Source organism: Myxine glutinosa, chromosome 4 (genome assembly GCF_964187855.1).
Source record: "Myxine glutinosa chromosome 4, kmMyxGlut1.1, whole genome shotgun sequence".
In the NCBI taxonomy this organism is placed as follows: Eukaryota; Metazoa; Chordata; class Myxini; order Myxiniformes; family Myxinidae; genus Myxine; species Myxine glutinosa.
The window spans coordinates 73642419-73669322 of record NC_136264.1 but is presented as its reverse complement, the minus strand read 5'-3'; the positions used below and the strand labels follow the sequence as shown (position 1 = coordinate 73669322).

The 26904-nt window shown below is 42.2% G+C and overlaps 3 protein-coding genes across 22 annotated transcripts in view; 1 reads left to right on the top strand and 2 right to left on the bottom strand.

The window, feature by feature from the left end:
• Positions 1–26904, top strand: part of LOC137424777 (uncharacterized) — a 675237-nt gene that overhangs the window by 278327 nt on the left and 370006 nt on the right. The window lies entirely within an intron of this gene.
• Positions 1–26904, bottom strand: part of LOC137424790 (cytosolic 10-formyltetrahydrofolate dehydrogenase-like) — a 256540-nt gene that overhangs the window by 92695 nt on the left and 136941 nt on the right. For 3 of the 20 annotated variants that reach the window (XM_078775941.1, XM_078775945.1, XM_078775949.1), the window contains one exon: positions 26259–26685. The exons of 14 other annotated variants lie outside the window; for them this stretch is intronic. In XM_078775941.1, coding sequence (XP_078632067.1) covers positions 26662–26685 — 24 coding nt within the window. In that variant the 3' untranslated portion in view covers positions 26259–26661. Of the gene's footprint in view, positions 1–18315; positions 18421–19169; positions 19224–26258; positions 26686–26904 lie in introns of those variants that run through there. 3 more of the 20 variants (XM_078775921.1, XM_078775922.1, XM_078775928.1) reach the window with 2 other exon arrangements.
• Positions 11272–13352, bottom strand: LOC137424786 (uncharacterized). Its single transcript, XM_068112603.2, has 2 exons — positions 11813–13352; positions 11272–11627 (listed from the first exon to the last, which is right to left on the bottom strand). Exons 1-2 carry the CDS (start codon positions 13350–13352, stop codon positions 11374–11376), a joined length of 1794 nt encoding a protein of 597 aa, XP_067968704.2. The 3' UTR covers positions 11272–11373.

Genomic DNA, 26904 nt, shown 5'->3' with positions numbered 1-26904 from the left:
GGCATGTACCCCTTATTCACACGTGTCCTCAGGCATGTACCCCTTATTCACACGTGTCCTCAGGCATGTACCCCTTATTCACACGTGTCCTCAGGCATGTACCCCTTATTCACACGTGTCCTCAGGCATGTAACCCTTATTCACACGTGTCCTCAGGCATGTACCCCTTATTCACACGTGTCCTCAGGCATGTAACCCTTATTCACACGTGTCCTCAGGCATGTAACCCTTATTTACACGTGTCCTCAGGCATGTACCCCTTATTCACACGTGCTTCTTGGACATAAACATGATTATTATGCAAAAATTGCACTCTTTTGGACTGCTTTTTGTTAGGACTAATTGTCATGTCACACCTAAACAGTAAGTCCCATTTGGACGTGTGTGGTATCAAAATGTGCGCAAGACCCTAGAGAAAAATGTCATCAGAGGAGAATTCGAAATCCCCCAGTGGTTGCGAAAAAATTGGTCTGCGATGGTCTAGTCAAGAAGTGAGCATGCTGCTCGGGTTTGTTCATTTTTCACCCTTCATCACCCAAACGCAAAAATATATCTTCATGTCCCCTGTTCCCCCCCCCCTCCCCCACACAAAAAATTATGTATAACCCCTGCCCCCCCCCCCACCCCACTCACATTCCAGTGGAATTAGATGTCGGTACTGATGGATTTATTCAATGTGGTGTTCATAGAGCACAGATGTGATGCGCCCAATGGCTCCTCCTGTATCCGAGCTCCTTGCAATATCTGGGCTCATATCACGTGTTATTGTTAACAGGTTTGAGCAGAACCAATTGTTGCAGACGTTAAATGAACAGTTGGAGCAGCAGAAGCAATTGTTGCAGACGGAAAAGGAACAGTTGCAGCAGGAGAAGCAATTGTTGCAGACGGAAAAAGAACAGTTGGAGATTCAGGTGAGAAATTCCTCCTGTGCATTTTCTTGTTGTTACCAATCTTGAATTGTCCTCTTTGAATAAACACCACAGTTCCCGTGAGTACGTACATCCTTTCTTATTACATGTTGTTGATATTCATTCTCGCCACACATCAACTTTAAACTAAAATTCCCCTATTCCCTCCGCCGGATTCAGACGGTAGACGGAGGTTATGTTTCATTCCTGTCTATCTGTAGAAGTCTGTCTCTGAGCAGGATGTTTCAATAAGTTGTGGACGATTCGGACGAGACTTGATGGACATGTTGGTTCTGTGACAAGGACGAAACTATTCGATTTTGGTGAAGATCCAGATCCGGTATGAGAGTTTTTATTATTTTTTAAGTGATTCTTCACCATTGAGAGATGGGGCCAAAAACGATATAATAGCACGATATTTCAAAAAGTTGTGGACTGGTGGTTGCGTTGGTTTGGTGACGAGCATTTTTTTTGGTTCAGGTCCGGATCCAGATCTGGCCCATCAGTGGGATACATTATGTAAACCGTTCACCTGGCGGAGGTATGCGCTCTACCGAGTGCCATACTCTAGTATTGGTATTTGTTTCGACCTGCAAGTACAGTTTTCTCGTGTAGAATCGGAATAAAAATGCCATATTGGTGAAGCATTCACATCAGGCATACTTTACTTGTGTAAACTATACAATACTTGTATATGTTGTGTAAATATTGTGTGTAAATATTGTGTTTAATATTGTATATATTGTGTAAAGTATAGTGTACTATCTATATTATAATAGCCGTAGATGATTCTGTCTGTCTGTCTGTCTATCTGTTGGGTGTCTGTCCGGGGTGTGGCTTACTCGGTTTGCAGAGTAGCTCCACCCATAGCTCCACCCATTCTGGGAGTGGCTATAAACAAATATCCACCATTTTATTAACTCGCATAGCTTTGAGTCCTGTTTTGTAGGCCCGTGGTGTCTTGCTCTCCCCCAGTTTTATTTCAAATCAAATCCGATAAATCATTTCATTTTTCGCAGTCGCTAACATAGTTTTAGACTCGGTTGAAAAAAAACGGGAAGAAAATCCGATGAAAGTTGCCGTTTATAGAACGAAATGAATTCTCAAAGGCCTGTAACTTCAAGGCCATTGAGTCTCTCTCACGCCTTTATCTCCAATCTAACTCACCATATGATTTCATTTTTATCGATGGTTTTACTTTTAGACTCGGTGTCAGCAATAATTGAGAACAATCCACACACGCGGGAAAATGCAGAGATATATTTTTTAAAATCGCGTCATGGTGTATCATACACCGCCCAACATGACACCGACGGCAACGTGTCTATATATCTTTAAAATTCGCTTTTGCTTTTCCGTTATGATATATTACTATTTCGTTTAATGATAGTCGTCACAAAAACGTCAACAATGATGCCGACATATATTTCTTCGTTTTTATTTCATTCAACATATTAGCCGGAAGTAAAATATGTTTCAGGAAATTACCGAGAGATATTTCTTCGTTTTTTTTATTAGTTATGTGCGCATACACTTTAAATAGGTTTATTTGAAATCTTTAATTTTCCACAAACATTCCACACACGCGGGAAAATGCAGAGATATATTTTTTAAAATCGCGTCATGGTGTATCATACACCGCCCAACATGACACCGACGGCAATGTGTCGATATCTATTTTAAATTCGATATATCATTTCATTTTTCACAGTCGCTAACATAGTTTTAGACTCGGTTGAAAAAAAACGAGAAGAAAATCCGATGAAAGTTGCCGTTTATAGAACGAAATGAATTCTCAAATGCCTGTAACTTCAAGGCCATTGAGTCTCTCTCACGCCTTTATCTCCAATCTAACTCACCATATGATTTCATTTTTATCGATGGTTTTGGACTCGGTGTCAGCAATAATTGAGAACATTCCACACACGCGGGAAAATGCAGAGATATATTTTTAAAAATCGCGTCATGGTGTATCATACACCGCCCAACATGACACCGACGGCAACGTGTCGATACATATTAAAAATTCGATATATAATTTCATTTTTCACAGTCGCTAACATAGTTTTCGACTCGGTTGAAAAAAAACGGGAAGGAAATCCAATGAAAGTTGCCGTTTATAGAACGAAATGAATTCTCAAACGCCTGTAACTTCAACTTCAAGGCCATTGAGTCTCTCTCACGCCTTTATCTCCAATCTAACTCACCATATGATTTCATTTTTATCGATGGTTTTGGACTCGGTGTCAGCAATAATTGAGAACATTCCACACACGCGGGAAAATGCAGAGATATATTTTTAAAAATCGCGTCATGGTGTATCATACACCGCCCAACATGACACCGACGGCAACGTGTCGATATATATTAAAAATTCGCTTTTGCTTTTCCGTTAAGATATATTACTTTTTCGTTTGATGACAGTCGTCACAAAAACGTCAACAATGATGCCGACATATATTTCTTCGTTTTTATTTAATTCAACATTATTAGCCGGAAGTAAAATATGTTTCAGGAAATTACCGAGAGATATTTCTTCGTTTTTTTAAATTAGTTATGTGCGAATACACTTTAAATAGGTTTATTTGAAATCTTTAATTTTCCACAATATAATTTACTTGCCATTTATCATTTGATGATTACGAGACAAATTCCTCTTGAGGATCGTGACAATTCATGCGCTGCGTGGAAACTTCTATTTCCAAAATGAATGAGACGATCGATGAAGAACGCAGACTTGAACAGGATGCAGCAAGAAAACGAATGAGACGGGCGAACGAGTCCATCGACGAACGGCAATGCAAACTTGCGGGGTCACCCGTGGGAATCCCAAGGGCATGGATGTGTGTGACATTTCGACATATTGAGTTAGATGCTGCACATTCATTTTTACAAAATGGTTACTGGCAAGTCATCAGATCCAGAAATGGTGTAAAAACCACCGTTTAGAGGCCATTTTTCCCCGCAAAGCGGGGGTTGGCCTTTTCGGGGACCGTGGTAGTTGTTGTTTTTTTGTCCCCTTTTTGAAGCAATGTTTTACGGCCGGATGCCCTTCCTGACGCCAACCCTTTTTGCCGCCTTCAACGACAAACAGGGAATTACCAGTGAACTGGTACTCAATTAGCCGACCTCGGAAGGATGACAGGCTGAGTCAACCCCCCTGGCATTAATTCGGCGATCGACCGAGATTCGAACCCAGGATCCTAAGCCGGCACCCTAGCCGCTAGCCCAACACCAGAAATGGTGTCATGAACACAATTTATTTACGCACAAGCACAAAAGCAAGACGGGCCGATTTCCGATTCCGACGGGCCGACGGGCGAGACGGGCCGATTTCCGATTCCGACGGGCCGATTTGGAGCAAGAAAAAGAACGAGACGGGAGAAAAAGGAGAGAAACGAGACGGGGAAAGCCGATTGGAGAGGCGAGTGAGGCGCGATTGGAGAGGAGTGTGAGGCGCGATTGGAGAGGAGTGTGAGGCACGATTGGAGAGGAGTGTGAGGCGTGATTGGAGAGGAGTGTGAGGCACGATTGGAGAGGAGTGATTGGAGGGGAGTGTGAGGCACGATTGGAGAGGAGTGTGAGGCGCGATTGGAGAGGAGTGTGAGGCGCGATTGGAGAGGCGTGTGAAGGATTGGAGAGGAGAGGAGTGTGAGGGATTGGAGAGGTGAGGGATTGGAAAGGAGAGGGATGTGAGGGTTTGGAGAGGAGAGGAGTGCTAGGTGGAGAGAGGAGAGTGTCAGGTGGAGACAGGAGAGTGTCAGGTGGAGACAGGAGAGTGTCAGGTGGAGACAGGAGAGTGTCAGGTGGAGAGGAGTGAGGGGTCACATATTATGTGAAATAACTAAATTCACACCATTTCTGGATCTGATGACTTGCCAGTAACCATTTTGTAAAAATGAATGTGCAGCATATAACTCAATATGTCGAAATGTCACACACATCCATGCCCGTGGGATTCCCACGGGTGACCCCGCTAGTCTATATTATAATAGCCGTAGATGATTCTGTCTGTCTGTCTGTCTATCTGTTGGGTGTCTGTCCGGGGTGTGGCTTACTCGGTTTGCAGAGTAGCTCCACCCATAGCTCCACCCATTCTGGGAGTGGCTATAAACAAATATCCACCATTTTATTAACTCGCATAGCTTTGAGTCCTGTTTTGTAGGCCCGTGGTGTCTTGCTCTCCCCCAGTTTTATTTCAAATCAAATTCGATAAATCATTTCATTTTTCACAGTCGCTAACATAGTTTTAGACTCGGTTGAAAAAAAACGGGAAGAAAATCCGATGAAAGTTGCCGTTTATAGAACGAAATGAATTCTCAAAGGCCTGTAACTTCAAGGCCATTGAGTCTCTCTCACGCCTTTATCTCCAATCTAACTCACCATATGATTTCATTTTCACTCACCATTTTTACTTTTAGACTCGGTGTCAGCAATAATTGAGAACAATCCACACACGCGGGAAAATGCAGAGATATATTTTTTAAAATCGCGTCATGGTGTATCATACACCGCCCAACATGACACCGCCGGCAATGTGTCGATATATATTAAAAATTCGCTTTTGCTTTTCCGTTATGATATATTACTATTTCGTTTGATGATGGTCGTCACAAAAACGTCAACAATGATGCCGACATATATTTCTTCGTTTTTATTTCATTCAACATATTAGCCGGAAGTAAAATATGTTTCAGGAAATTACCGAGAGATATTTCTTCGTTTTTTTTATTAGTTATGTGCGCATACACTTTAAATAGGTTTATTTGAAATCTTTAATTTTCCACAAACATTCCACACACGCGGGAAAATGCAGAGATATATTTTTAAAAATCGCGTCATGGTGTATCATACACCGCCCAACATGACACCGCCGGCAATGTGTCGATATATATTAAAAATTCGCTTTTGCTTTTCCGTTAAGATATATTACTTTTTCGTTTGATGACAGTCGTCACAAAAACGTCAACAATGATGCCGACATATATTTCTTCGTTTTTATTTCATTCAACATATTAGCCGGAAGTAAAATATGTTTCAGGAAATTACCGAGAGATATTTCTTCGTTTTTTAAAATTAGTTATGTGCGAATACACTTTAAATAGGTTTATTTGAAATCTTTAATTTTCCACAATATAATTTACTTGCCATTTATCATTTGATGATTACGAGACAAATTCCTCTTGAGGATCGTGACAATTCATGCGTTGCGTGGAAACTTCCATTTCCAAAATGAATGAGACGATCGATGAAGAACGACTCGGTGTCACCAACGCGGGAAAATGCAGAGATATATTTTTTAAAATACACCATATCACCGCACAACACCGCCCAACAGCCAACAAGTATCATACACCGCCCAACAGCCAACGAGGATCATACACCGCCCAACATGACATAGACAGCAACATGTCGACATTATCGCTTTTTCTTTAAACCGAGTGAACCGAGCCGAACCGAATACACCGCGTGAATTCACCGAGCGAATTTCAGCCAATTCCACCTATTTCTTCGTTTTTATTTTATTCGTTACCAGCAGAAGTACCCAGCGTTGCCGGGCGGGGGAGGGGGGAAGGGCACGTACACTTTAAACATGTATATACATGTGGGATGTGGGATGTGGGATATATACATGTGGGACATGTGTACGTGTGTGTGTGTGTGTGTGTGTGTGTGTGCGCGTGAATATGTGTGTGTGTGTATATATGTGTGTGTATGTGTATGTAGGCTAACCCCCGCTCTAGCAGGGAAAATGGCCTTAAAATGCATGTTGTTGTTGTATGTGTATATACATGTCTGTGTGTGTGTGTTTGTGTGTATATGTGTCTGTACGTGTGTGTGTGTCTGTTTTTGTGTGTGTGTGTGTGTGTGTGTGTGTATATATATATGTGTGTGTATGTGTATGTAGGCTAACCCCCGCTCTAGCAGGGAAAATGGCCTTAAAATGCATGTTGTTGTTGTATGTGTATATACATGTCTGTGTGTGTGTGTTTGTGTGTATATGTGTCTGTACGTGTGTGTGTGTGTGTCTGTTTTTGTGTGTGTGTGTGTGTGTGTGTGTGTGTGTGTGTGTGTGTGTGTGTGTGTGTGTGTGTGTGTGTGTGTGTGGAGATGTATATATGTGTATATATGTGTATATATGTGTATATGTGGATACATATGTGTATACATATTTGCATATGTGCATATGTGTATATGTGTCTGTACGTGTGTGTGTGTGTGTGTGTGTGTGTGTGTGTGTGTGTGTGTGTGTGCATGTGTGTCGATGTACGTGTGTGTGTATGTGTATATGTGTGTGGGTGTATATGTGTGTGTGTGTGTATATGTAAACATGGGCCGGTGTGTGTGTAAAGTGTGAGGAGGTATTGGAGAGGAAAATGCAGAGATATATTTTTTTAAATCGCGCCATGATGATAAACGAAAATACACCGCCTAAAATAACAGTCGACATATATTTAAAATTCGCCATACACATCCATGCGGGAATCCCACGGGCATGGATGTGTGTGACATTTCGACATATTGAGTTACATGCTGCGCCTGCACATTCAGTTATATAAGATGGTTACTGGCAATTGATCACATCCACAAATGATGTAATCCACACAATTTATGTACTTTACATAACGTTAATAGGAATACATGCCCGTGTAGATGGGAATGACATATAATTCACCGAAAACGTTGAAGCAACCGCATAATATTACGGTGATGTTTAACTCTGAGAATAGTTCTAAATTTAAAAAACTTTCTTCTGATATTTGTGATTTATTTCAAACAAACTGTATTTCCCAGCTACACGGGCATGTATTCCTATTAACGTTATGTAAAGTACATAAATTGTGTGGATTACATCATTTGTGGATGTGATCAATTACCAGTAACCATTTTATATAACTGAATGTGCAGGTGCAGCATCTAACTCAATATGTCGAAATGTCACACACGTCCATGCCCGTGGGATTCCCACGGGTGACCCCGCTAGTACTTATATATTGTGTAAACTATACTATACTTGTATATTATACTTGTATATATTGTGTAAATATTGTGTAAAGTGTAAATATTGTGTGTAAATATTGTGTGTAATATTTTATATATTGTGTAAAGTTTATCATACTATACTTGTATGTTGTGTAAAGTATAGTATACTGTACTTGTATATTGTGTAAACTATACTATACTTGTATACAGTCATGTGAAAAAGTAAGTACACCCCATGTAAAGTTTTGACTTTTTCGACATATTTCAACATACAGCTATTTCATCTTCATTTCAACAATATGTATAGATAAAGGTGATATAATATAACAAATATCATGAAACATTTACATTTTGTAGTCCATTGTATAATTTAAATAAACATAAATGCAAATTTCGCATGTGGAAAAAGTAAGTACACCCTTGGCTCTAATAGGTGGTATTGCCCCCTTTGGCAGAAACAACCTCAAGTAGGCATTTCTTATAACTGTCTACCAGTCTCTGACATCGACTGGGAGAAATTTTTGCCCACTCCTCCATGCAGAATTATTTCAGCTGTGCGATGTTTGAGGGGTTTCTTGGATGCACAGCTCGTTTAAAATCCCCCCACAACATATCGATGGGATTTAGGTCCGGGCTTTGATTTGGCCATTCCAGAGCCCTCCATTTCTTTCTTTTCAGCCATTCCTTGGTGGATTCACTGGTATGTTGAGGGTCATTGTCATGTTGCAAGGTCCACCTTCGGTTGAGCTTCAACTTTCCGACAGATGGCCTCACATTATCCTCAAGCACCCTCTGGTACAATGAAGAATTCATAGTGGATTCTACGATGGTGAGCTGCCCAGGCCCTGATGCAGCAAAGCTGCCCCAAACCATAATATTTCCACAACCATGCTTTACAGTTGGTATCAGGTTCTTGTGGTCAAATGCTGTCTTTGGTTTTCGCCAAATATGTCTTCTGGTACTGTGGCCAAATAGCTCTACCTTTGACTCATCTGTCCAGAGCACATTGTTCCAGAAGTGCTGGTCTTTGCCTAGGTGTTCATTGCCAAACTTTAGTCTTGCCCTGATGTTCTTTCTGAACAGCAAAGGTTTCCTCCTGGCATACCTCCCATGTAGATCAAATTTGTGCAGCCTCTTTCCAATGGTAGACTCGTGCACTTTGACATCAACAGTGGCAACAGCTACCTGTAGGTCCCGTGATGACATTCTGGGAGTTCTTAGAGACTTATTTCAGCATCTTGCGGTCTGCTCTCGGGCTGAACTTGCTGGGGCGGCCTGGCCTGAACAAGTTGGCAGTTTTTTGGAATCTTCTCCACTTGTAGATGATCTTCCGTACAGTCGAATGATTGATTTCAAATTGTTTGGAGATCTTTTTAAATCCCTTCCCAGACTCGTAGGCATCTATAACCTTCTCTCTGAAGGCCTCAGAGAGCTCTTTTGATCTAGGCATGGTGACGCTGCACACTTAAACAACAAAGAGCAAACCAAACTAAATGTCTGAGGTTTAAATAAGACAGGTTCCTCCAAGATCCTCTCTAATGATGTTCTAATCATTTGCACCTGAGCTGGTGCACCTGATTCTAATTTGTGTAATGTGTGTATTCCAGGATAAATTTGATGTTAGGTTAATACCGAGGAGGTTTATTGAATCGCATGGTGTAATTGTGGAGCTTTCAAAGGAGATTGGAGAGTTGAGAGGAGTTTTACAGAGAGATAGGAAGGAATTGCGTATTTTATTATGATCATGCTTGATGGAAGGTCAGTGATGCCTAACAACAGGTCAAAGCAAATTTATAATGTGATTACTGATATATTGTGGCCATGAACCTTTCTGGAAAACATTTTTATGCAGACATCCATTAAATTTTCATCCTCATGATCAACTGCATAGATTGTCTTAACTCCCTCCCTCCATGCCTTTCTCTTTTCATTTATCAGAGCAAGAAAGCTCGTGAGTGTCTCCAGAACTACCACGATGAAGAAGTACAGAAGTACTTAAAGCAACTGGAAAATGAGATGGAGATTGGAAAATGCCGAGACCAGCAGTTAATACTTGCTGGGGAAGCTATTGACCAGCACTGTTTGGATTATGCAGAGGAACAGGAAAGGATCCGCATATTCATTGCTCAAGTGAGTTCTTCAACGAAACTACATGTTTATTTCTTAAAACTTCACTGTCTTTAACTTAAAACTTAAATAACTAAATATTTCATGGAACACCTTCGCCTGTGCAGTCTTGAGAAAACAAGGACTTGGGAAGTGTCTGCGAGCAGCAAATTTGATTGCTTGAGATGATCTAAAATGGCGTAAAATTTTCTCCAAATACTGCTAAACGGAAGGTGTTTGAAAGTACCACGAAGGCAATTTATGTTCTACAATGTTAAAGTACATAATTAAATCGAAATAAAACAAAGATTGTTTAAAGGTCTAAAAGGTTTTCTAAAAAAAATCTTGTTTTCGGAAGTTCACCACTGTTGATGCAGCTTCTTTTACAACGCCTATTTAACATGTTACATTAGTTCTTCGTGCCAGTTATTTGTCCTAAGGATGTCCCTAACAACATCAGGTTTACTGTTTCAAATAATTTTCAGTTTTGTTTGACTGTTGGACAGGCTGAGTGACTAGAAAAAAGAATTACCTCGTTCCTCTGCCAAATTCAGAGCCCAAGTACTTCTAAACTACAGATTCATGTTCTGATTCGTGTTCTACAATGTTCAAAATATCGTATTTAATTGAAATTAAGTAGTTCTTCGATAAAAAATACTGATGTCTGTAGGACTGGAGAGAGAAAGGACAGAGTGAACCAATTGCTTAACCCACATATTTGCTTCGCATTTGTGGGGTAATCATAATATTACTAAACTATATGGTATTCATAGAATACTTACCCTGTGCAGTCAACTTGGTGTGAGCCAACACTTTTATTTTTGAACGTTTCTTTTTTTTTGATCCAATATGGCTGCCAGACCACGTGAGCGATGACATCATAAATTTAAATTCTCTAAATAATGGTTGCATAGATCATGCTCAATAAATTTCAAACTGATCAGACTAAGCATTGTCCCTGTCAAATTATGACGTCATAATTATGGCACCAATGACGTCATTGTTAACAGCACCTATTCCCCATATGGCTGACATTAGTCCAGTAATAATGTGACTTGACCTCACACTAATTGCAACAGAAGCAAACTCAACTGATTTGTGTATCCTCAATATGTCCTGAATGAGGAAAAAAAAGTGTTAAGGAATTGCATGGGTGGAAAGTTTTGAAAAATGCATAAATATGATCCTACCCAAAAACCGATTTTTTAGCCCTTTCTGCTGGATTTGACTATGCTGTATTTTTTTCCTTGAAGCAACAAAAACACATACAGAGTATCAGTGATGAGAATTTATTGTGATCACATCATCACATAACTGATCAACTGTTGATCAAACGATTGAACCAATTAAATATGTGTACAGAATACATATAACACTACACAATGTCATCATCGTCGTCACAGGGCATCTGTATTGAGTTAGTGCAGCTGGATCCCCTGCAGTTTCCACATGCTGGAGTGCACTCGATATTGTTCTTTTTGCATGTGCATCTCAGGGTGCTGCATTCAGCCTGGCAGTTGCACTTGATGACCCGCAGAAGCTTTTCAGGAGCAGGGGGTAGGGTTGTCTGAACTGGCACAAACCCCTCGACACACTTCTGCCATCCCCACTCTGTAGGACGAGGTCCATCTGTAAGATAAGACAGGGAATTTGGTTTTGTCACAGCAGCAATGATACAGAAGGTAGTGAAAATAATACACAAGATACACAGAACATCACAGTAATTGAACGTAATATATTAACTGAAATTAATATACTAAAATACAAGAATAAACATAGCAGCAATCAGGGCACACAGTAAAATGTAAATGTACCAGATGTAGATCCCTTCCATTCTTGTACTTGCAAGTAGACACGCAGGCTGTGAAACTTTGCTGCTCCTGATGTTGGTGGTAAGACCTGTGGCTGAACGTAAGTAGAGCTAGATGCCACCTTCTCACAGAACCGATGATATCGGAGGGAGTCCAGGGTGTCAGTTGATGTTCCATTGTAGAGAATCACCATCGCTTTCTCTCCTGCTTCTGCCACATCATCTCTAGAGGCTGAATGTGCATAGAACACCTCGGCTTGCTCTCGGAATATGTCGCTTTCTTTGAATTTCTTGAGGGAAGCTCCCTTCCCGATCCCGTGGAGGCGAGATGTAGTGTCACATCCAAGAACTGCATGTAAGAACAAGATGTGCTTACATATGTCTGGGCCAAGTAGTTGTTTTGTAGCCTTGATGTTCCAAATGCGAGGCTTCTTTGTTGTCTTCCTTGACTCAGAACAAAAGAACAGGTCATGGGAGTCCAGGCTTGCATGGTAGCAGAGAAGGACTAAGAGGTCTGTATCATCCCCCATTAGCACAGTATTGTTGGTGGTAGCACACTGCACAGCTTTCTGCACAATCAGCAGGTCAGCATCTCCTGAGGCATGGTATGTCTCACAGTTTGCCTTCTGCAGTTCTTCACTTAACATGGAAAGAAATTGCTGCTTGTTCTGCCTGTTGGCCAGGAACTGTTCCTTCTGCATTGTGACAATCATGTCGGCTGTAAATGTCACAGTGGCACCAATCTTCCCTTTTGACCGTCTGTGGTGTGTCATGTCCTTTGTGTTGTTACTTTCATACCCATCAAACACCACTACAGCCTTGCCATACTTCTTCGTTACATACTCCGTATACTGGTGGCATATGTCTTTATAAGTAGATCCATGGGACCATGGGATGCGTTGAAGAAGTGCTCCACCATCCAAGACATACTGGCAGCCATCAACTACATTATCTGCTGGAACATGAGGCCCGATAAGACCCCAGATGGCGTCGGCGAGGGCTGGCTTCTTTGCTTCTCGAAGCAGTAGAGAGGAATCAAATAGGGCTGGGGGATAGCTACATAGCTCATATTTGAGGGCTGACTCGAGTTCATCACTGTTCTGTGCCACTATGACCAGTCTCTGGAAGAGAAGCTGTGGATCAACTTGAATTTGATCTCCATCGATCCTTACAGAAGACTGCATGCCGAGAGTGACAGCTTGATCCTTCCTCTTGAAGGTGAACTCAGCAGGTGTTAGTCCATCCATGGACTTCAGTATCGCAGTGCCAACGGACTGTGCTGTATCAACGTTGACGGTGGAAAGGGCATTCTCCCCAGTGGCAATATTCCGGAAACTAGGGTCATTGCTGAATGGATTGTGCTCCTGTAGATAACTGAGAACTGTCAGTGTGTCCTTCCAGTCACGGGATTGCCTTGCTTTGGTCATGTCTTTGTTCTGCTCTCCAGTGTTGTAGTTGACCCCCATGAGTCCCTCCATTGCCTGGTTTACTTCTGCACAGGCGGGCATCGATAGCAGCCACAACAGACGCTGTTGCTCCGTCATCCCTCACCCTCGTGTGAGCCCACCACTGGTTTTTAAACTCATCAGAACCTGCTCAATGACCAGGTCAGGTGAGAGACCTGCCCATAGGCGATCGCTTCGCCGAATCACGTGGAACCCTTCCTCGAAACGTTGTTGGACTTCTGGGTGTTCAGTCTTGAGGTTGTGCATCTGCTGAAGGTACACCCTGGCAGATTTGGTGTAAAGATTGTGTCCTGATGCTGCCAGATAGGGATGCTGCCAGATAGGGTAACCACGTTTGGTTTCCCATTGATCTCGGTGTATATTATCTTCTCACCGAAGTGTTTTTGCCGACTCCTCTTCATATGGGTGTAACCGTATGGTTCATGTTCACTGTGTGCAAGCTTCTGCTGCATGAGGTCAATTAGATCATTTATGGTGATCTGCTCGTCATCATTTTCTTCTATATACTTCACAACCTCCAAGAATGCTGCTGTCCTCTCATCAACGACAGGCCGACCAGCCTTCCTCCTCTTGGAGTCCTCTGTGTTTGTCTGATACGCTACTGGTATCTGCTTGTATGTGCGAAAATTCACACTGCAAGTCTGGTGGTAGACTGCATCTGCTGCATGTAGGTCATGCACATGCAGAATCCGTGCCTTCACAGTCTCTGACCAGTCATCACCTCGTGCACGACATGTTGCCAAAAGCGTGTCCTTGAATTCAATTGTCCTGACTTGGAAAACACTGACTTCACTTGGCTTCTTTCTCTTTTTTCCAAACTGAGCTGGTGTGCCACAAAACAGGCAATCAGTACTGTAAGAGAACCTCCCTGTAGTCGATCTTAGTGTAGGACTCTCACTGCTTGTACTTGTTTCTGACTCTTGTTGCCTGGTGTCCTTGGCTATCTGTTGTGGATTAATGTATGTCCAGCGACAGTCTTTGTGTATCTTATCACCAGGTACAGCATGAATATTGTCTCCCCTTTTTTTACTGGCCTGGTTGATAGATGAACTTCCCTTCTCTCCAAGTGTTGATACTGACGACCCTCCTCCGTCCACAGACTGCTTGCAAATGACACACTGTTCATATGCCTCCATTTCCTGAAAGTGGAAAAAAAATATGCACGTTGAAAAATATGCACGCACGGTTGAAAACGTGCATGTTTGGAACTGGATCCTAGTCAGGGATGTGCAGAGAATGTTAGAAGGTTCATAACTCAGAAAAGAGCACTGTAGTTGTGGCGTGCGTGGCGTGTTTAAACTAGTTAGCAGAATATGCACAATGTAACATAATGTAATAAATAGCTAGCTAACTATTATAGCTGGAGGAAATTATGGAAAACCCACCTGATGAGGTTAGTATAGCGTACACCGCGATCGATGACACCGGCACAAATGCATGCTCAGGATTGTCCACTCAGTGGACGGCTTGCTGTCGCCTTCGAATGTCCAATCAGCGGACGGCTTGCTGTCGCCTCGACTGTCCAATCAGCGGACGCTATTATTATATAGATGTTTTTTTGCTTCAAGGAAAAAAATACAGCATAGTCAAATCCAGCAGAAAGGGCTAAAAATCGGTTTTTGGGTAGGATCATATTTATGCATTTTTCAAAACTTTCCACCCATGCAATTCCTTAACACTTTTTTTTCCTCATTCAGGACATATTGAGGATACAAAATCAGTTGAGTTTGCTTCTGTTGCAATTAGTGTGAGGTTGACCCTTTTTTTTGCATAAAATGCCTGCACTAATGGCACACACTTTACTTTGCTGAAATGCAAACACAAATGTTATATTTTCGTCAAAAATCGTCGGAATTTCGCCAAATATGTTTTGGTCGTGTGTTAATATACCTCAGTGATTGACAAATCTGAAATCAGAATTTTACTTGAGGTCAAAATGAACCCGTGAGATCGCTCCGTACTTTGCCAGCTTGTCATGTGCATGTGATAATTAATTCCATGCCCACTGTAGAAGACTTCTTCTTCATGCAATAACAACTTCTAGCTTCCAAACTGTACATCCAATCATCTTGAAATTTTGCAAACTTGTTACACTTCATTACCTCTACTATAATATAAAGTTTCACGTCGACCAATGAAGCGGTTCAAGAGTTATAAATTTTTTAACATTTTCGTTTAATTACTTATATTTGCCAAACCACATCACCTATCGCAAATTCCAAAAGGTCATTTTAGTAGACTGATATGCTGAACACATCTGTGAAGTTTCCCCTCGATAGGATCAAAAATGAGGAAGGAGCTAGGTTTAAAATTTATGCTTAAAACGTCATAACTCCAAAACCATGTGACGCATGATGTCATGCTCGTTGACTTTTTTGTTCGTCATGGGTATGCCTCACCTGCCTGCAAAGTTTGGAATCCATCTGTTCAGTCGTTTTGGAGAAAATTGGATTTTAGTGGTTTTTCAGGCTTTTTACTCCAAACAATATGGCGACCGAACCACGTGACCTACGTCATCATTATAAATTTATTTCTGCATCAATTTATACCGAGAAGATGCTCAATAAATTTCATCCTGATAGGATAAAGTTTTTTACTTGTCAAATTATGACGTCATAACAGCGGCATCTATGACGTCATCATTCACATATTTTATTCTGCATGGAGAGTTCTTTGCAATGAGACCTGTCTCAATTATTTCTGTGCAGCAGTTTTTGAGATATAGAAGTGCAAACTTTTTTGTTTTTTCCAAGATGGCGCCCATACCACGTGACTTGTGACGTCATAATATTCACCAAAAATATTCTACAGGAGGAGGCCCTCCTAGGGTAAAAAAATTCATGTCAATCGGACCAACGGTTGCCGAGAAAATGAATTTTTAAAATGCTGACACGCACACACTTTACTTTACTGAAATGCAGACACGCACGTACGTACCCGAATGCTTAACCCTGCATTTCGCTTCGCGAGCGCAGGGTAACTAGAATGGCACTCGGTAGAGAGCATACCTTCGCCTGGCTGGCCATATCACTCAATGGTGAAGAATCACTTGAAAATTACATAATTCTCATATCCGAAAACATATTCAGATCTTCACCAAAATCTAATCTATTTGTCCTTGTCAGACACCCAACCTGCCCACCACATTTCGTTCGAATCCATTCACAACTTTTTGAGATATTTTGTTCACAAACAAACAAACAAACGGACAAACAGACAGGGGTGAAAACATAACCTCCATCCATCTTTGGTGGTTGAGGTAACTGGAACGACACTCGGTAGAGAGCATACCTCCGCCTGGCTGAACAGTTTATGTTTTGTATCCCAATGATAGGCCAGATCTGGAGTCAGATCGGAACCAAAATCGAATCCGTTTGTTCTTATCACCTAACCAACTCAACCGCCAAGTTTTGTCATAACTCGTCCACAAATTTTTGAAACTATGCTATATATCGTTTTAGCCCAATCTCTCAATGGTGAAGAATCACTTGGAAACTTTAAAATATATATAGAATCCGGATTTGGATCTTCACCAAAATCTCATCAATTCCTCCTTGGCACACACCCAATCTGTCCATAAAGTTTATTCCGAATCCGTCCACAATGTATTGAAACATCATGCACTTCATAACTTGTGATCTGCTTATACATTCACGATTCGTGTATTTGCGGGTTACAGAAACCTGCTCTCTCTTTTGCACAGATTCATCCCATCTCTTCAATTATATATCTTACCCCTCTTCCTGCTCTTGGTAAACTCTGAATCCTGTGGCGAGGCAGTTTCTTTAAACCAATTGCATTCTCCTCCTCAAACGCAAATCCAACTGAAGACAACCTCAGATCATTCCACAAAGCTCGCAACAAGTGTTGTCTACTCGCTCAAGAGCCAGAAAACAACATCTGTCCAATCTCAAGAATGAACTTTCAAACTTGTCTCCCTCCTCTAAAACTTATTGGTGCCATGTCAAGGCTTGCACCCTCTGCCATCTCCGTACTTTGTCCCCCTCAGGTATCTGCAGGACGCATGCGGAGCCCCCATAAAGTGAAACTGCCTAAGTCCAGAAGTACTGCTCACCTCCACTCATTTATTCCTCTTTTTCCTCGCCCGTGGAACCTTCTTCCATACTCTTTTCAATCTTCAATCAAGGTCTTCAAGATAGCTGTTCACCACCACCTCCTATCATCGTCTATCCAAAATCATGATCTTTTCGACACCTGTTAACCCCGACACCTGTTAGGTTTCATTGAAATTGTGTGCATAGTTTCAGAGAAAAGAGGAAATACCTACTTTCGGGGGGAAACCCCCTCCCACCCCCCTGTAGACCCCTTTAGGGCCCGATTTTTTTTTAGGCTGTGATCAAACTTTCGTACAACACGGGATATTAAGGTTGTGGTAAAGTTTCACCAGAATTGTATGTGTAGTTTCTGAGAAGAAAGCAAACCCCCCCCCCCTTGCCCCCGCATCCTCTTAAGGCCCGATTTTCTTAATGCCGTGAACAAACTTTAGTTATAATATAACAAATATAATTTGTGCCAAATCGGGTCACAATCCCATCAGCGGTTTCAGAGAAGAAGTTGAAAGTGTTTCCAGACTGACGACACGCCATCACACAAACTCCCCCGAACTTCGTTCGAGATGAGCTAAAAAGGGGGAATTCAAACCTGATACACAAACACAACATATTTCCCAGTCCACTGATAAGAGAGGAATGATAAATCTATCTAAACAAAATACTACTGAAATATCTAAACTTAAGGGTTCCTTTATGTGTTGGATGTAACTCCCCAGGCTCTTCCAAAACCACAACCGCACATCCGCAAACTTGGTGGATTAGTTTGGTTGGTGATAAGAACAAGCCAATGACATTTTGTTTCAGGTACAGATCCACATCCGGCCTATCAGTGAGATACATATAAACTGTTCAGCCTGGCGGAGGTATGCGCTCCACCGAGTGTCATTCTAGTTTGCATTGTGCTGTCAATGTTTTGTATGGTTGATGGTTCGGATTATTTAGTGCAAGTCCTCTCCCTTTCAATGTACCTTTTTTAGGTTGAGCTTTATTCATCATTTTTTTCCACCTCATCTTGTTTTTTCACTTCTCAGTTGAACAACAAGAAGGAGCGTATCCAGGCTCAAGATTTGGATCTGCAGTTCGGGGAACAACAAAGTCAATATCTGATAAACAGAGTCGAGGAACGAGACATGCAGATTGCTATCCGAGAGCAAAATGCCATTAAGTCAGAAAAAAGTCAAGTACACAAGAATTACATCCTTCAAACTCAGGTGGGTCTTTCAGAGGAATGAGATGCCTTTCACTGAAAACAATTTAAACCTCTTTATCCACAGATACTTGTAAGAGGCAAAGCTCAACAAATGTGTGATATCTTGTGGTAAGGTAATTGATTACAGAACATCATTTGGTGAGATTGCAAACCTCAAACCTGCGATATACTCGCAGATATGTACTGCATAATTATGTACTGCATACAAACATGTTATATGTGACATGTAGAGTGGTACATATTTTGTGCGCACACACACACACACACACACACACACACACACACACACACACACACACACACCAATTACATAAGCATCCAATAAGCAGATACCTATGTAATATGGCGTGTCTGACATGTAAAATGACATGTCTGATGAACCAACAATACAGATACCTATGCAATATGACATGTCTGACATGTAATATGACATGTCTGATGAACCAACAAATTCAAAATCTGATTTGAAAAAGGTGCAGTTTGTGAATCTGCTTTTGTGGTAGATTATGGCCAACTGTCAAACGCAGCACTGTTGAACATTCATCTCCTTGTACCCCATAATGATAATGATCACCTCAACTCCTCTTTTGCAATCATGCTTTCTTCACTCACCAGGTGGTTGAATTTAATAAGCGTTGTCAGCAACTTGAAGAACAAAACAAACACCTGAAGGACAAAGTGACAGAGCAATGCAAACTGAGCAACATTGGAATGGCACAAAGACTTAGCAGGGTACAAGAAAGAGGCGACAAACAACACACCATCATCAACATGCCGGCAACATTGAGCACTGTACGAGTGAGGAGCGACAAACACGACACCATCGTATTGGGTTGGGTGGCTTTGTGAGTACTTTTTGAAAATAAGACGTTAAAAATAATATATTATATATATATATATAGATACGTATATGTATATACTGAACATCAAAATAAACTAATCAAATCTTTAGGACACTCATTGAAATCCTCCACGCAAAAATGAAAAATATTTGAACACAGAGGTAAAGATCAGCTATCTTTACTAAACACATGTCAATAAACAAGAGGTTGCCTCAATCACAAAAAACAAAAAGCATGAACATCACAAGGTGTGGTGCAACAAAAGTCACAGCACTACAACACAAAGGCACGCACCTGAATACAGTCAAAACAAAATGACACAGGAATGGACACAACACTCCTAACAGTCAAGGACAAAATGACAGCAGTCCTCAATATCGTGTGTGTCCTCCCTGAGCTGTGATGCAGGCTGTACACCTCCGACGCATGCTCTGTACCATGCGTCTGATGCGGTCCTGGGGAAGTCTGTCCCACTCCTCCTGCAAGCCTTGAATGGGCATTTGCCGATAGACAGCCGTTAATAGACAGCCGTTGATCTCCTCGATGCAAGATGTCGATTGCAGGCTGTGGGCAACCAAGACGTTGAGCAATTGTTCGCTGGCTTACACCTGCCTCAAGCATCCCAATTGCCCATAAACGTTGTTCAGATAAAATCAGGCGTGGCATCTGAATTTCTTGTTGTTTTCCCTGTCAGAAGCCTATTGAGTGACTATAGACAGCAGTAAATGAATGTCTAACCACGAGAACTGAAGGATTTCATTATGAGGGTCATTATTTAAAGGGAAAGATCCCGATACAGAATCACTCAAGCATGCCATTGTTGATCAACCAGGTGATTGAAGTGAAGTTCCTGTTACATAATCAGCCATTACAATTGAAGAAACGTGTTTGTAAAGCTGCACATTTCAAAAAGTGAAAGGGATAAGTTTATTTTGATGTTCAGTTTATAAATACATATATTATAATATATATTTCGAATGGTGAATTTAATAAGACAAACCACAACTGTGTTGACAAATGGCAAAATGGTTTTAAAGAACAACCAAAGAAATTCTCTATTTTGTTCATCAGGTTCATCTTGTCATGTGTTAATATTTTGAAACTTTTTCCATCTGTAGGATGATGCACTCAAAATTTGAGGGCAGCATATTTCCTTGGGGATGGCGTGTGCGCCTCCGCATTCATAAGGCATTATTTATTTATTTATTTCCTCCCCACTACAACCATCTGTAAAGCTGTTATAGATGTGTATTTTCTTAATTACGGTACTTCTGCCAACGACGGAAGTAGTTTTTCAAAAAGTAGAGTTTAGTTTGTTTGTTAGAAAGTAGAGTAAAAAAGTAGGGCACAAAAAAAAAGTCGTGTAAAAACTTTTTTTCCTGTGTTATTTGTTTAATGAGGTTCTCTTTTTCTACTTTTTATCATCACTGCATATGTCCGAAGGCTCGTAATAGAGGACACACACACACACACACACACACACACACACACACACACACACACACACACACACACACACACACACACACACACACACACACACACACACACACACACGAAGATTCACAAAACAATTAGATAAGAGATTTATGCAGCCAACAGCCCCGTAATTACTAACACGGATTTATTGGCGCTAAGGAAGCGCCTTTAGCGATTGACTTCCAGCCAGTGTAACGCTAATTCCTGTCACAGGACAGGAATTCGGAGATCATATAAGTGGGCGTGGCAGTTCCTGATTGGTTCGTGTTGGGGAACGCCTTCTCGCTGCCGAAGTGACGTAAATTCGCAAATTCGCGCACGCGCACTGGTGAAGCTTACTCGATCTTACTCGATCCCATATTACATGTACTTTCATTGCATACAAATTATACTTCCTCCTAGAAATTCCATGCCCGAACCTCAGCGCAATCCAAGAGGATTCACTTGTTTACTGTGTGGGGGTGATTAGTAATTACGAAAATTGTTAACCCGGTTGGAAAGAGTTTGTAAACATCGCTATAGCACTTTGTCATTTAGCACAAAGTAACGTAAAACGTACCACAGTTCTTTAAGTGACGTCTCATGCTCTCACAAGTCTGTTGTATTGTAATTTATATACAACGAAATGGGGGGAGGGGGTGGGGGAGAATGTCATTTGGCACCTCATCCATGTCCCGTCGCCCCACCATCACTACGCCTTTGTGTTTACTCTAACCAGTAACCACCCAATCTGGGCCACAACTCCATGAGTTGCTGAATGTGCTGTGTGTGTGCTCACCATCCCGAGCACACAACTAATTGTAATGTTAAAACATTGAATGACCTTATTGGTGAATTAAACATCTCATAGACGAGACGGATCTCTGAGAAATGTGAATGTCAGGTGCATTTTTGGGTAAAAGTTGGGAACCTTACTTTTTAACATAATTAGGGTATGCTGAATTCGACTAACCCGGTTCCCAAGCCGAAGTATGAGTTTTTGACCTTCTAATTAGCATAAACAAAATGGCCGCCAAATTGCCATTTTTGGACAATTTATTTGCACAAGCATTTATACAGTGCGTATAAAAAAAAAGGTAATCCAAATTCAAGGAGTTATTATGCAAAGGTTATTTATTTTGACAATTTACATGTGGTTTACTAATTAAGAGGAGATCCTCAGCTTTCCATTGATACAGCTTATCATCTGGACTGGTCTCCCATCTCTACCGCCTCTGACATCAACTCATCCTGGGAATTCTTCCAAAGTAAATTGCTCAATCTCATGCACAGATTTATCCCATCTCGTCTTCAGTTGTCATACCCTTCCTCCCATCCATCGTACACGGAATCTTGTGGTGAGGCTGTTGCCCAGAAACAACATGCCTTCGTCTCCTGGAAAGCAAATCCAACGGAAGGAAATCTCATTTCCTTTCACAAAGCCCGAAACAAGTGTGTGTCCACCCTCAGGAGAGCCAGGAAACAATATCTCTCCGTTCTCAAGACCGAACTCTCTTATCTGCCTCCCTCTTCCAAATCCTGGTGGCGTCTGGTCAAATCTGTTTCTGGTGTTTGTTCCCTCTCCATCCCCTCCCTCACCTCAAACGGATACACAGCTGACTCCGCACGTGAAAAAGCTGAATGCCTCAACTCTGTGTTTGCCTCTAAATCTTGTGTCCCAAACCCATCCCTCTCTGTACCCACCGTACCCAGTCATACCCAGCTGCTCCTGGACTCCGTGTCCTTTCCTCCTGACAAGGTGGAAACGTTTCTGTCAACCCTCGACTCTGATTCTGCAACTGGACCTGACGGCATCAGCCCACAGGTCCTAAAATCATGTTTTTCCGCTCTTTCACTCCCTCTCTCTGTTCTCTTCACCCTCTCTTTTGCTCAAGGTCATCTGCCATCTGCTTGGAAATCAGCCAACATCACCACCTTGCACAAAAAAGGTGCAAAAACAGATCCTAGCAACTACAGACCAATCAGCTTTCTCCCAATTATCAGCAAAGTCATGGAATCCATCATTGCTCCGGATATGAAATCTTTCCTCTTCTCCAATGGCTTGATCTCTGATCATCAATTTGGTTTCAGACCAGGTCATTCACTCTGGGCGTGCTGCTTCTGCTTTCTAAACAATGGATGGAGGTCCTCAATGCCAAACAGGAAATTAGAGCTGTCTCCCTTGACATATCACGTGCCTTCGATATGGTCTGGCACCCCACTCTGCTCACCCAACTCTCCTCCTTTGGTATCCATGGAAATCTCCATGCATGGCTGGCGGACGTCCTCTCTAGTCATAGTCAACGTGTGGCCCTGAATGGGTTTCTCTCATCTCCTCTTCCTGTTCAGGCTGGAGTTCCCCAAGGCAGTGTTCTGGGCCCTGTGCTTTTTCTGGTCTTCATCAATGATCTCTCTGACTCTCTTGAAAATCCTCTCTATCTCTTTGCTGATGACTCTACTCTGTGTCGCTCCATACCTCATCCCTCAGATCGGCAGTCTGCAGCCTCCTCACTCTCTGCAGACCTGGACAAAACCACAGACTGGGCAAACAAGTGGAACATGTCTTTCAATCCTGACAAATCTCACACTCTTACGATGTCTCTCCGAAAAGACCGACTGGACAACCCTCCCATCCACTTTCTGAATAATCCTCTCCAATAAGTTCTGTCACTCAAGCTTTTGGGTCTCACTATCTGCCATGATCTTTCCTGGGAAAACCACATTTCAAATCTGGCCTCCAAAGCCAGTCGCCGACTGGGCATCCTCCATCGTGCGAAGTCCTTCCTTGGCACACATGAGATCCTCACCACATACAAGGCTTTCATCCGCAGCTCAATGGAATACTGCTCTCCCCTCTGGGCTGGTGCTCCTGACTCACACCTAGCTCGTCTTCACGCTGTTGAAACCAAAGCGTTCAGAATCATTGGAATCTCCCGCGATGAAGCTAACTCCGAGGGCCTTTCACTCACTCACCGCAGGCAGGTTGGTGGTCTTTCCGTCTACTACCGACTCCTCTCCGGCCTTGCCCCCCCCCAGCTCTCTCTGGGCTCTGTCCCCCAAATATTCCTACAGGTCACACAAGATCTGCCTGCAACCCTCTTTTGGTTAAACTGCCAAAATCAAGACTCTCTGCTCACCTTCACTCCTAAATTTCTCTTTTCTCCTGCCTCTGGAACAAACTCCCTCACTCTCTTCAATCCCACTCCTCCCTCCAGGTCTTTAAAACAGCTGTTCACCACCATCTCTTATCTTCCCCCATCCAAAACCTTGATCTTTTCTACCCCTGCTAATTTCACCCCAAATACACTTTTTTGAAATACCAACTTCTTTCCTGGAAGTCCTTGGTGTCCTTGTGTTTTATACTTCTCCCCCCCCCCCCCCTTCCCACGCACCCCCCCCCCCAAGCCCTCTCCCTCCCACACATCTCCCGATGTCCCTGCTCTCAAATGTTGTGTTTGTGTGCTTCCCCTTCTCTCCCCATCTTGTCTACCGCTCCCTCTTTTTATATATTTTGTTTGTCTGTTTGATTTGTTTGTGTGATAAATGTTAGCTCTTTCACGAGCCTCGATTCTGTATACAAAAAAAACAACAAAAAAAAAAAAACGCCTTCCATGCATCATTGCTGTCACACATGACCGAGTAAATGTTCATTGAAAATGTCATGTTCAAATCGCATTTTTGCAAGTTTGGCTAATCGATGCAAGTCAGGATAATTGGTGCAAAATGAACATCAGATGTGAACTTTTCTCAGGAATGATTGGCCTTTATGCACCCACACCTTCAACATGTCCACCTCCCCTTTCAACACAAAGCTCATAGCGGCGGAGCATACCCTGAACTGCTCGTCTCACCATAGCCGGGTCATTGCGCAAGGCATCCATTTCATGTCGAATATGGCCCTGCAATTCGTCAAGATCACGGGGAGGAGTTACGAACACCTTGTTCTTTGAATGTCCCCAAAGGAAATAATCACATGGTGCGAGGTCAGGTGAACTTGGTGGCCATTCCACTGCATGGTTGAGGGCGATGACTCGGTCTCCAAAGAGTTCCCTCAGTTGATCTCGGACAGCGATAAGACGATGTGCTGGGGCGCCGTCTTGGGCCCACCAGAGATATCTGAAGACACCACGAACCTGTCGCTCAAAGTTCTCCTCCAGCTGCGTTAAAACTTAGTCATTGATCATCTGCAGATACCTGTTACCATTGACATTCCTTTGAAAGAAAAATGGTCCGATCACCTAACCACTTCCACAAAGTCCCAACCAAACAGTCCACTTTTGTCGATTCATGTTGGTGTCAAAATTAAATTCTGGGGGTTGTCCTGTCGGTGCATATTCAAGAACATTATGGGTATTGACCTTGCCGTCCATGGCGAAAGCAGCTTCGTCGCCGATAACAAGATACCACAGGAAATTGACATCTGCTTCGCAACGTGCTATCAACCATCCGGCAAGCACCAGCCTCCTGGAAAAATCCCCTGGCGTAGGTTGATGCCGGATGTGAATCCGATATGGATGTTGGTGGAGGTCCAGTCTTGTGATTCGGTTGAATGTTGTTGAAGGCAATCCTGTCCCATTTCGTCTTGCACTGGTATCCCTAGGATGCTCCAAAACGTGCTGCGTTACTGCTGCAATGTTCATTTCCGATCGCCCAGTGCGCCTCCTACCAGCTTTTCTCCTCGTTGCGGTTGAGGCTAGTGCCATGCTCTTGGTATTTTCTAACATTCGCCCAGATGGTTTTGGCTGCTGGAGGCTCTCGTTCTGGGAAACGTTCCCTGAACGTATCAAGAGTTTGCTGCAAACTTCCAGTTTGGTGAAAGGTTGTAACCACGAAGGTCCGCTGTTCAGTCGTAAGTTGAACCATCTTTTGAATGACTCAGACTGTCTCTAAACCCATACACTGTAGGCCCATCTTAAATACCCATCTTAAACAAAGGATGACGCAACCGACGATTACCAGACCAGCTTAAAAATTTTACATAATCAACTTGGCAGTCGACAAGTAATGTGTCCATTTCAAACTGTCTTGCACCGATTAGCCAAACTTGTCAAAATGCAATTTGAACGTCATTTTCAATGAACATCTACTCGGTCATGTGTGACAGCAATGATGCATGAAAGGCATCAATGGAAAGCTGAGGATCTCCTCATAATTGGTAAACCACATGTAAATTGTCAAACTAAATAACCTTTGCATATTAACCCCTTGAATTTGGATTACCTTTTTTTTGATACGCACTGTATATCATATTAACCTCTTTTACTTTAACTTTACAACTTTTATCCCAAAGTGCACCTTGAAGCTTATGCATGGCCTTTTTTCATAAACCCGTCTTGTCTATATTATGGTTGGCGACATATTGAAAGAGACATTCAATCTGATAATGAAATTGGACACTATAAAATGGGAAATGGTTTTAATAAGACAATGTTTCATACAACCATTTATTCTAAAATTAAGTATACATGGCCATGAAGCACAAACATTCAGGAATGTCACACATGTTGTTTTGCCAAACTACATCAAATTCATACAAGGGGTCTGATCATCACTCTGTTGCTGCCAGGCACACATTGATGTGCACCTCAATTCTGAATAGCGACATTTGCAGCATCGAGTCTTGCATTGCTTCTGGCATGCACAACAAATCATCTCGAGGCAACTTTCTGGGATTGGACTCAGTGACATCAGAATAGGCTCTAGTCCTGAATCAGCACGTTTCCATCCCATTTCCACAGGTGCAGGAAGGTCAGGTATGGCACAATGAGCATTTCTCCATACCATGGCTTGAAAGTGTACTTGCATCAAATAGAAATGAAGAGCATCACCTGTCGGTGACATTGCTTCTGGTTTACCAGTCTTGGAGAACAACATATGTCGTGCTGAATCAACAGAGGTTGCTCTGTGCACATTATGCATTCTGCAGATGAACGCTTCTGCAGATTTGATTGTCTCCTCTGTGAGTTCACCAATGCCCAAGTTCTTCAGCAGTTTATTCAAAACTCAAAAATAACAACTCAAAATTCGGCTTGGGAACCGGGTTAATC